Genomic DNA, 11,518 nt, shown 5'->3' on the forward strand with positions numbered 1-11,518 from the left:
TTTAGCCTACCAATGTAGGTCAGTCAGCCATTTCACAAATTAAAATTCTCTCAAAGAATTAAGAAAATGTTTATTGAAATTTGAACATATTGACCCCTTTAAAGCTACCCTTTAGGCCCAAGGGAGTTTCATCCTGAACTCATAAAGGTGCCGTGTAGAAAATGTGAGCAAACTCCATTCACATCGTTCAGAAAAAGTTATTTATGGTTAAAATACATTGACCCATGGTGATTTTGGTCCCATCCATCAGAGCCTTAGGGGATCAGCCCCACAGTGACTTTTTTCCCAACCATCAGACCCCTAGGAAATCAGCCCCACGGTGATTTTTTTCCCACCCATCACGGCCCTCGGGAATCAGTCCCATTGTGATTTTGGTCCCATCCATTAGGGCCCTATATAACTGAACGATGGATAAATATCTACTTACCTGAAATAGCCCTCTTGTAGACACCTTGAATGATGGCCACGAATCTGAACATACCAAACGCCACATAGAAGTCCCAGTTATCTATAGGAGCAATTCCCATCTTCTGACAGTACTCTGTAACAAACTCCTCCACTGACGGACATCCTAACGCGTGCATGTCCACATCACCAGCAGCTAAAATCAGAAAACGTTGGTTATAAAGTCAGAAAACATCAGTTAGAAAAGAAATGTTAGATCTAAAATCAGTACCTGTAAAAACTTGTATAATGTTCAAAATTGTTTTGGCAAAAAATCAAAGTTGAAGTTAGGAGTGCGAAAATTACAATGATAGTGTAACTTCCCGAAACAGAACCTTCTCAAAACCGATCACCTCTAGAAACCGAACATGGATGTCATGTACGGAATGAATTCCTCTTTATTAACAGTAAATAAAACTTCCCAAAACCGATCCCTCCCAATTCCCAATACCGGACCGATTTTGAGATCGGAATAATCAAATGTAATTAAAATACACTTCTGAAAACCGGCCTACTGTAGGTATATGTACACTGTAATTATATCAGAGATGGTGGTGTAATTATTTAATCATGTCTATTGTTTAGATATTCAATGAAGGTCTATTATGTGCACTGGTCTGGCGGTTTGTTTACTGTAGGAAAACAAGCAGAGCTAGTAATAAACAGAAAGTTTCATATTAAATTTTGAGTCTCACACGGGTTATTTATTTACTTAGTCAGATAACGTAAATTATCTGTATGAAGAAACTGAAGCCATGTATTGTTTTGTCATATAATGCCCAGCATCGACTGATCATCGTGTAATTAGACCATATTTAATTTGATTCTTGACGTAACCGGAAGCGATCTGCGGTAGGTACGTTAGTTCAGACGAGAACATCCCCAAGAACATTCACGCAACTAACTACGTTTATAAGTAGTAACAAAGTCAAGATTGTTGTAATCCATTCCTTTTAATCGTATGTTTTTCTCATTTGTGATAACATTTACATTAACAATTAATATCTGTCGGTTATAACGAACACTTGGCAGTACAGTGTAGTGTAGAAAATGACTTCCGATCAATAAAATCCGGATCGTAATGATCGATATTCGATTCACTTCTTCAACCCGAGCCCTCTCCAAACCCGCCGAAATTCTATGCATTGACAATGAGCGGTTTAGTGAAGTTCCACTGTATAGAGTATAACTTTTGTACAGAAGTAAAAGTGCCCTTACTGATTAAGGCCTGCAGCTATGATCTGTCAGCAGTTGCTATGACAACACAGCATCAAGCAATATCGTGTATTATACAAGTAAAATAGCTGGTGCTGGGATTTTTTTTCCCACATTAATGTGACATAAAATTGTCCAGATAACTGCAAGAATTTACTTAAAGAAAATATGTTCTGTCCCCAAATTAGAGTTTCAGGTTTGGAACCTGAATTTCCAGACTATGTATACATGTTAGTTTTTAAAACATTATGGATATCCATTCCCATGCAGATTACATTAAATTTTTACAAGTCTTACCAGAACCAAACATGAAGAAGTCCATTGGCAGGTAATAATTAATCATAGCAGAGAAGAGATCAGTTATTGGGTCTCCTATTGTAGAGAGTTCCCAGTCGAGGACGCCAATCACTTCAGGTCTGTCCGGATGAAAGATCAAGTTGTCCAGTCTGTAAAAGTACGACATTAATCAATACTTTATATCCCCAATCTTTTTTACTATAAAATTTTCCTGTGCATAAACTTTTGATGAACACAAGAGATCAAACAGGGATTTAGTCTCATCACTAGATGTATTACTTCAGTCCACTGGAATAACATTTGTATTTAATAGAATTTTTATTTCTAATTTTTCCTTTGAATTGTTCTTTTAATTAATTCTAGTAAAAAGTTCTTATAAAATCGTATCATAAAAAACATTGGATGATATATTTTATATACAGTCCAACCTGTCCAACCAAGGGACCAAGAAAAAATGTTTTCTACCACGGACAGGAATATCCACATTTTTATCAAATTGAGATTAATATAATAGATTCTTTCACTCCCTTTGGGGTGAAACAGGAGAATCTCAACCTGAGGATAAAATTCTAAGAGATCTCCTTTCTCCCATACTTCACAAGGTTATCCTGCGGTTGCTAGGGAAAAGATAACTCTGTCTTTTACCGGGATAGGGAAAAAACAGCTCACACGCACTAAACAGTGACGTCACAATTACATGCGGCGACCATTTTTACGCACAGCAACATTAATGTCGACTGAATTTTCACCATTTGTCGTTAAAGTATGGGAGAAAAATAATCTTACATGGGTCAGTCAGGTGGACAGGGATATCTCAACCCTCTAGAAAGATATTAGCCGTCAACCATGTAAGATTCTATTAGTCTCACCCCTAAGAGAGTGAATGATTATTTATCTCTTATCCTTTGTGAGCACGCGCAAAGATCTCCTGTAACTTGTCTTTACCCTAGGGTGAGATTGAAAAATCTCACACCAGTAAAATTGTGGGGATCCCTGTCCAGGGTAAGAGAATTTCCTATCTCACCTTGCAGAGATCCCTGCCCGGGGTAAGAGAATTTCCTATCTCACCCTATAGGGTTTAGGACAAGCTACACAAGATATTTGCACATTTTCAACAATTGTATGACATCGTGGCAACAGTATCATGATGCGGAGGTAACAGTAGCAAGACATCACAACAGCAATATAGTGACATCACAATACGGCAATGACAACAAAATTTGACAACTTAAGTATCTTTGGTTGAGTTTCTCCTGCCTCACCCTAAAGGGGGTGGGGGATTTAAATACTATTAGTCTTTAGAGAGCATAATGGTCCCATGAGAAACAGGTCTTATAAATAGCAGGTAATTTTTTAGACTGAGGTGGTTTCTAAGAGAGGTTTGACTACCACATACAATCAGTGAGATCTTTCATTACCTGAAGTCTCCATGAACCACAGTCACTTCTTCGTTTTCGGGCAAGCGTTCAGATATCCATTGCATCAGCTTGTTCATCGACTCTATCTCCTGTGTTTTACTTGCCTCATACTGACGAGACCATCTCGTAAAGTTCCTCTTCAAGTAACCACCTACAGCATTCAGAAATACATACTGTATAACAGGAAATTCTGTTGTGGAGAAATTTTCCCTGCATGGTTAAGTGGTTGCTAAGCAACCACAAATATAAAAATAACAAATGATACATCATTTTCATCATTGGTCCATCAGCTAACCACAAATATTTCTGTCCATAAAATGTTCAAAACTACAAATGTTCCCACAAATAATTAATGTTATATACAAACTAGAAATATGTCTGTTAGACATTAAGTGCTCGCTAAAACCTTAATTTCCAGTATGAAATCATTCTCTGCAATAGGTGTACGTAGTACTGTTGCACATTATCCTTGGGACTATTGCAAGGAGATGGTTTACGCCCTTGGTTCATTGTAATGAATACTTTTCTTTACTTCATCAAAACTTTAAATGTGAAATTACTTTAGTTCTTTGTTACATAAAAGTGTGTTTATCATCATATTGATATTGATACGATACACTTGTTTTGTTGTTCAAAATAGTCGTCCGCTAAAACACCATCCAGTCTCTGTGCAGGTGGCGACTTACCTGTTTCATGCTTGAACGTCTTTCTGGGGTACATTAGATCTAGAGCTCAGACACTCACTGATATTTTATAATGTGTTTTTTTTATTCTGTTTCTCTTACGCAAAGCTGTGTAATTTGCAAATGTGGTCTATGGTCACAGGGTTTAGTAAGCGATAGTACAACATACACCTAGGACCTAGGATGATGCGAAATAAATTAAATATGTGACCTCTACTCAGTTATCCGTTTCATCACTTTCTTTTATTGATTATATATAAACCTGATTTGCATTGTATCATTCCAGAAATTTCCAAAGTCGATCAGATGCTTGGAATATCGTGACCGATGCAAGAGTTTGTATAATACGCCGCTTGAATTTTACACAAAACAAATGGGTTTAGCACCGTGTAATATCACTGCTGTTAATTTATAGTAGATTATCGCTGACAAGTATATCTTAATATATGTTTTTGAAAGTTTGGTGTCACTAAGTCATGGTGAAATCTATTAAACAGTATTAGAAACTTACTTCAGGTATCGTGTGTGCAGTTGGAATCTGCGCATAGCGGATGTACACAGACTCTACAACTGAATATAATTTGACTATGAGGGAATCGAAGCTTTTTTATTTTACTTAACTTGAAGTTCGAAATATATATTGTATAATTAACACAATTAACACAATAGATATTACAGAATGCTAAACAAGAGGCCTGTATTGCTCATCTAAATTGTAAAGCCTACCTATACATGTACCATATTCGCCCCATTAAGCGCCCATGTCTCCTTTTGAAGCCTTCATTTCAATTGTCCAGGCATAAATAACGATCAAAACTGTATAGGTTTGCAATAATTTTGTCTTATTAAGCACTTTTTCTTTTTTTTCCAATTTTTAAAACGCCCTTGGCACTTATTGGGTCAAATAGGGTAATATACTTTGGAATAACTTTGGTTTTGTAATCACTTGTGCATACTGTATTACAATTATAGCTTATTACCTTTCTTGCCGTAGCTATCAAGGCCGGCAGCACTGATATTGACCCGATGGATCTGACAGAGTGTGTCAGCCATACATGAGTAAAGCTCCCTCCGCTGGGCATTAGTCATCCCTGGTAGAGTACGGTCAACAAAGATCCGTCCCTTTAAGTACTCCATTATATAAAATGGGGTTCCGATTACACTGAAAGGGAAAAATCAGTCAAAAATTCTTCTTTTTAAAATTGAATATAAAGTAGTCCCAACAATTAACACTGAAAAAGGGGAGAGAAAAAAAATCGTTAAGTGTTACCCTGAAAAAGGGAAAAACAGTGACTGTCATAATCACATTGACTGTTTTGGAGCAATTGAACAGAATTAAACGGAGTGAATCCAACAAAAATGAAAAATGATCATAATCCATAATGCTATTTTTAATTATGTTCATTAAAGAAAAAGAAACACCAACTATCAAAATACTAACATGACAATGAAGATGATCTCCTGTATATGTGGTGTCTTGTATGTGTGACGTATGTGTGGGAAGGAGTTATGGACGGGATTGGACAGACATGCGTACAATCATTTTAAGGCATAGAGGATCTGTTTGATTTTATTTTAGTTTTACTTGCTATTAAAAGCCAGGGTCATTAAAGGATGTGCCAAGTTTTGATGGTGGAGGAAAACTGGAGTTCCCGGAGAAAACCACCGACCTGTGGCCACTACCTTGCCAGTACTCAGAGGTGGAGGGTTTGTGGCAATATGTCAGGACAATGAACTGCTCGGCCACTGTACGCGTGGCCAGCATGGAGAAACCTGATACCAAAATTGATATAATGGAAATTGACCTGAGTAAATTTTTTGATTAATTAAAGACTGATTTACCAAGGTATGTATTCTTGACTGAGATAGTAGTCTACATTAACAGATTTGTCATTACTTACCTCGGATCTTCACACAGGCCATACATCTTTGGCATTGGCACTCCGTGTTGTCCTAAAGCCCGCATCACTTGGAATTCTCTTTCTACAGCATGAGCTGATGGCAGCAACTTCCCTGGCTAGAAAAAGAGATATAAACACAAAGAATTATTAGACTAAATAATGTCACATGAAAGAATTAATGGTTAACAGGACCCTCAATGTTCCAGAGGTTACTATCACTGTCATTATATCCATTCATGGAACATAACAAAACTGAAGGCTCTGTGTGCAATAACTGATGAGAGAGGTAATTTTGGCCTTTGATGTACATCAAAAGAATCAAATAATGGCTTTGCAGTTGGCGCGTCCATCTCTGTAATCATCAAAGGAAGTCCCTGTGGGCCTATGGTTGGTCTTTTTTCTTCTTCTGAACAGCCTTCAGCTTTACTATGACATAGTCAAGGGGTCGATATTATGACAGTGATAGTAACCCCTGGAATATTGAGGATGGTTAACAGACAGAGAGGTTTGTCAACACTTACCGGCTTTTTACGGAGAACGAGCTGCTTGCCTCCATAACCGACATAGTAAGTAGGATTGGACTGGCCATGTTCAAAACAGCGAATATGAGGAGGCTCTGAAAAAAGAAAAATAATAAGTTTGTTTTATAACAAACGTAAACTGTAGATCAAGAAACTGATTAGATCATCTTGTTTAATTATCTGAGATCTGTGTTTCAGAGTTTACATAAAACCTTTGATTTGTTCATGTGAATCACAGCGCAATAATGTATCATTTTACTTTACAATTGACCAAGCATCTAGTACGTAACTATTTTCATTATTGATCCTGTCTTAAGTGACCACCTGTCTTATGCGACCTTATTTTGAACTTCCCTTGGAAGGTCACTTCAGATTGGTTTGACTAATATTTTTTACAAAATATTACCATCTGTAACAACACCAATACAGTAATTATTCTAGGAATACTATAAACCAACTTATTTTTTGCATGCTATTAAATTTCATGTATTTAACGGTTGTCCTTTTAAATCATTAAATTTCACATAATTCATTAGTGATTAAAAATGACTAATGAACAGTTGTCCTTTTCAATGAACTCTAGACAAAAATGTCAGACAATTTAAAGCACTAGTTATGTCAATTTTCCAAAGTCTGAATCTCTGTTGTAAATCTTAGAGGAATGATCACATCTATTTGTACCTGTTGATTGAATATGTAGAACATTTTTGAGGTAATCCTCGAGTCTGTCCATTGGAATTTTCAGGTGCTCTGCCACAGCTAAAGTACCAGGCACGTAACCGTGGAGAGGCAGGCCCAGGAATGTTTCTAACTCCCGGATGGCTACATTGGGGTCAGATACCTAGCAAAACAACAGTTACTATAAATAGTTATCATAGACAAAATCAAGTTTTTTGTTTCTCATAAAATTGAACAAGAAATAACCTTTTTTAAACAAAAGAGGTTTAAATCAGTCTTTTAAATGTCCTATGTATATAAGTTGCATTTACATTGTATATACATATATATATAGTTTAGATAAAATCATTTTTACTAAAGCATACCGAAGATCAGCGTGTTTTTTCTCTATGTTTTCCAGATTTCCAACTTCTTCACCTGGCAAATCCTTAAATAACCCTGACTGTTACAAGGACATTAGTAAAAACAGATAAAAACTTACCTTGATTGTGTTTATACCAAGAGCCTTGGCTGATTTGAGGTTCCCACCAAGATCATCCAGGAAAACTGATTCCTGCGGGGCCACATTCAGCTCCTTCAGACAAAGTTCATAGATCCTAGGATCTGGCTTCCTCATTCCAACGACACATGACTCAATAATCTAAAGAAAGTGAAATATTTTTAATTTCAGGGCATCTCAATCCTACAATATACAGACTTTATATCATAACAAACAGTTTTTATAGTTGATGTCCATACAACATTATATACAAAATGTATGTTAAAAAAATTAAAGTGAAACTTGTTTAAAATATGGCAAAACTTCTTTCCCTCTCTAGATAAACTTTCGAGGGGTGGGTAATTGTACTCGCATTTTTGAAAGGGAGGGGTACAACTCTGACTTCTGTGTGAGCCCAAAACTTAACAGATATGTTGGACAAAGTTAAATGGATACAGTGTAAAGTAATCGATGACAAGGTACTGTAGCAGCAATTATCTATCGGAAACAAGAGCACAGACTCTAGAGAATAACTTGATTTCTTCTGATTTTACTAAACTTCTTCTGATTTTATTTCTGGATGTAAGCACTCATAATGATTTGGTTGAGTAATACAAATATTTGTAGAGGTAATCACTAATCAGTACCTGTTCATACAATCAATTTTTAGGGGTAATTGACAGATTTTAATGGGTAGTTTTCTTAACTGGAACACTGTATAATCATTCAAATACAATTAAGCATGATGTCAATTTAAATTACTGTATATCATAGAATTTGTAAATGTCCTTTAATTTGTGCTTTGGAGCTTTCATTTCATTTCATGGTTAACTGATGGTCCAACAACAACAATAAAATATACATTTTTTTTTTGTATGTTATTCATGGTTCAATCCATAGTAACCCCGAATACAACAAAAGTTTCTGACAAAAAACTTTTTTTAAGTGATCATAAAAAAAAACTGCCCAGGCTGATCTAAGAATGACATACCACATCAAACAGCGAGCGGTCAAGAGGAAGGCTATTTGATGAGTCTTTGCCCGGCCAGTGCCAGTTGTTGGTTAGGAGGGCTGTCTTTAGGCCCTCTGACCTCACACATTGGACTGCATCGATCATCTGAGGGTATGGAGAGCCCATGTATTTGCTGAACCCAGTAAATAACTCGGCCAGTAAATAACTCAGCCATGTTAATGTTCTTCCCTGTCTGAAATGTACATGCAAAGAAATTAAAACATTTCGATAAACTTTAAAACTGAAATCAGTATAAAATACTGCCTTTATACTTAATTTGGTAAATATATAATACAGTAAAACATGGTTATAAAAACCTCTGGGGACCCACAAAATAATTTTGTTATAAGCACAGTTCGTTATAAAAAAATGTAGATATACCTTGAAGGCGAATGAAAAGTAGTATGTATAACCATGAATTTGTTATAAACATGTTTTACTGTAGTAAACCATAGAGTTGTGCAATACTTTTTAAGTTGGTATTATTGATTAAGTTAATACTGTACTATTTTTATTTTTTTATTTCTCATTAAAGATTTTAAGGAAATATAATCAAAATGAATATCCATGTATACACAGATTGTTCATAATGAATTTCAATAGTATTGTATTAATGGATGTCAATGTTAACAGTAAATATCAAATAAACAAACCAAGTTAAAATATTCTTTCTGGAATGCATCGAAGAACTGCGTGACTGTAAGCTCTCCTGACTCCAGCTTGGTCCATGCACTATTGTGACCACCTTCAATAATTACTCGTGAAATGGATTTAGGGGGCAGATTTTTCTCTTTCTCATAATCTGAAATGTTAATCATTAATAAGAAATTAACTTCAGTTATGAAATATTTATTATTAAATCAAACTTGTCTTTAAAGACCACCAAAGAAACAAAGAAAACTGATCTTTAAATGGTCATTTAGTATAAATATAAAATTGTGTTGAGTTTCGCTTTTTAGGAACTCCAAAATGGTTTTATCAAGCAGGTGTTCTTAATACAGAGGTGGTTGCTATTGACAGGTTTGACTGGATACATATATGTGTGTGTGTGTGTGTGTGTATACATGTATATAATAAATAAATGTTGAATATCCTTGTGATGGAATTTAAATAGAAAAAAAAACTAAAACAAATCTGCGATCTCTAACGTTTTCCCAGCTGCCGCTGTTCTTCAGGAGATGTAATGATGTTGACAAGGCAACAACACAAATAATAATACATTGATAAAGCTACAAATCCTTTCTTACAATAAGCAAAATTCTTACAAATTCCTGTAAATATGCAATAGTTTAATTAGTAACTGATTGTAACACACTGGGCTATTGAATGAAAATGTTACAGTTTGAATATCTTCAAAGAAATTTCAATTTGATTAAAATTATATCTTCAATATGCTTCATAGTGTAAGTGTATTGAAGATCTAGTTTTAATCAAATTGACAAATTTTGTTTGTGATTTATTTTTCTTGCAATCCCCCCTCCCCCTCCCTATTCAATGAAACCTTAAAGTGACTGAACTGGACATGATGAGATGTAACGTAGCCAAGGGAAATAAAAACAAATTTGTATGTTACAATACCTTCAAACATATTAAATGGTGGTGGGACTATCACTCCTCCAAGATCAAATATGACCGCCTTAGTTGTGTATCGACGAGATGAAGCCATCTTGGTGCTCCCTGGTGGTGAAGCAGTACACAGACTAGGTAATAAGACTTTACTAGAGTTACCGAGAGTCTTTCCTAATAAATTAGGAAAGAGAAGAGAACATCTCAGCATGATCCCATCTGTAACATACAACGCAGCAGCATGTTACTGAGGCGTTTCTTCATTTAATTGTATTGCAATATATATATCTGGAAAAAAAATTCATTGATATTCATCAAAATTCACAATGCAATATGTAATGGGGCGGGTTAACGATTGTGCATGCATGCAATTTCCAAATTGTGTCTTTTTCATACACACTATTTATATGTTTATCATCACCAACTTGTACATATACAGTACATGTTGCTACTGTTGTTATTGTGCAAAGTGTGCAGCATTTACAAAATACTTATACATTCATGGTATATGTAAGAATTTTTTTTCAAAAAGAATCACACATTTCATATAATTTTTTCATTCAATATAATGAATATCAGACATATTGACATTAATTAGTTCAATTGTAAAACCTTATACTCTTAAGTTTAACTACTGGTTTATGATGCATATGTGTGTCATGTGAGACAGTTTTTTTCCACTGTCACTGCAGGTTGATGTTTGTTTTTCGGGTACTCTGGTTTTTCTCCATCTCCTTAATTAACTTGGCACATTCTTATATGACTAATTAGGGTGTTGAAACAAATTAAACGATAGTTTTAAGTCCCATCAGAAAATGTGCAATTCTAATCTGCAACTACATATAAATATCAACATTGTGGAATTATGAAAGTTTAAGATTCAGTATATAGACAAAAGTATCCTACATCAGCACAGCTGTACATTACCTTACAACAATTCTTAGCTCGTCAAATGCAATTGCAAGATAAATTTATATAAATCATAATCGAATAAAAACTGTAGATTAGATAGTATACGGTACAAGCTTGCTTCTATACATACTAATGTAGATGAGGTCAAACTGTCAGGAGTGCTTTAGTTTACATAAAGGCCAAGTCAATATTTAATCTGATTGTCCTCTCATCAGATTGTGCGATATCATCTGGTCATCTTCGCTTGCAAATTAATTAAATGCAAATGTATTAAGAAAATTAATATGATATGTGAATACAATGTCGTGACCTGCTTTTGTACAAATTACAGAGTTTTGTGTCAACTCGTTCTGTCGGCCCCTGTTGTTGACTTTTCAATCGGATTCGATTTTA

At 35.2% G+C, this 11,518-nt stretch overlaps 1 protein-coding gene across 1 annotated transcript in view; it reads right to left on the bottom strand.

The window, feature by feature from the left end:
• Positions 1-11,507, bottom strand: part of LOC138331644 (acyl-CoA dehydrogenase family member 10-like) — a 32,658-nt gene extending 21,151 nt beyond the window's left edge. Inside the window, 13 exon segments of the mRNA XM_069279368.1 lie at positions 428-601; positions 1,957-2,105; positions 3,375-3,525; positions 5,038-5,219; positions 5,959-6,074; positions 6,480-6,574; positions 7,161-7,320; positions 7,639-7,797; positions 8,627-8,803; positions 8,805-8,840; positions 9,301-9,449; positions 10,226-10,432; positions 11,256-11,507. Of these exon segments, the coding sequence (XP_069135469.1) occupies positions 428-601; positions 1,957-2,105; positions 3,375-3,525; positions 5,038-5,219; positions 5,959-6,074; positions 6,480-6,574; positions 7,161-7,320; positions 7,639-7,797; positions 8,627-8,803; positions 8,805-8,840; positions 9,301-9,449; positions 10,226-10,424 (1,747 nt within the window). The 5' untranslated portion in view covers positions 10,425-10,432; positions 11,256-11,507.
• Positions 11,508-11,518: the final 11 nt, after the last annotated feature.

This window comes from Argopecten irradians, chromosome 9, assembly GCF_041381155.1.
Source record: "Argopecten irradians isolate NY chromosome 9, Ai_NY, whole genome shotgun sequence".
Lineage (NCBI taxonomy): Eukaryota > Metazoa > Mollusca > Bivalvia > Pectinida > Pectinidae > Argopecten > Argopecten irradians.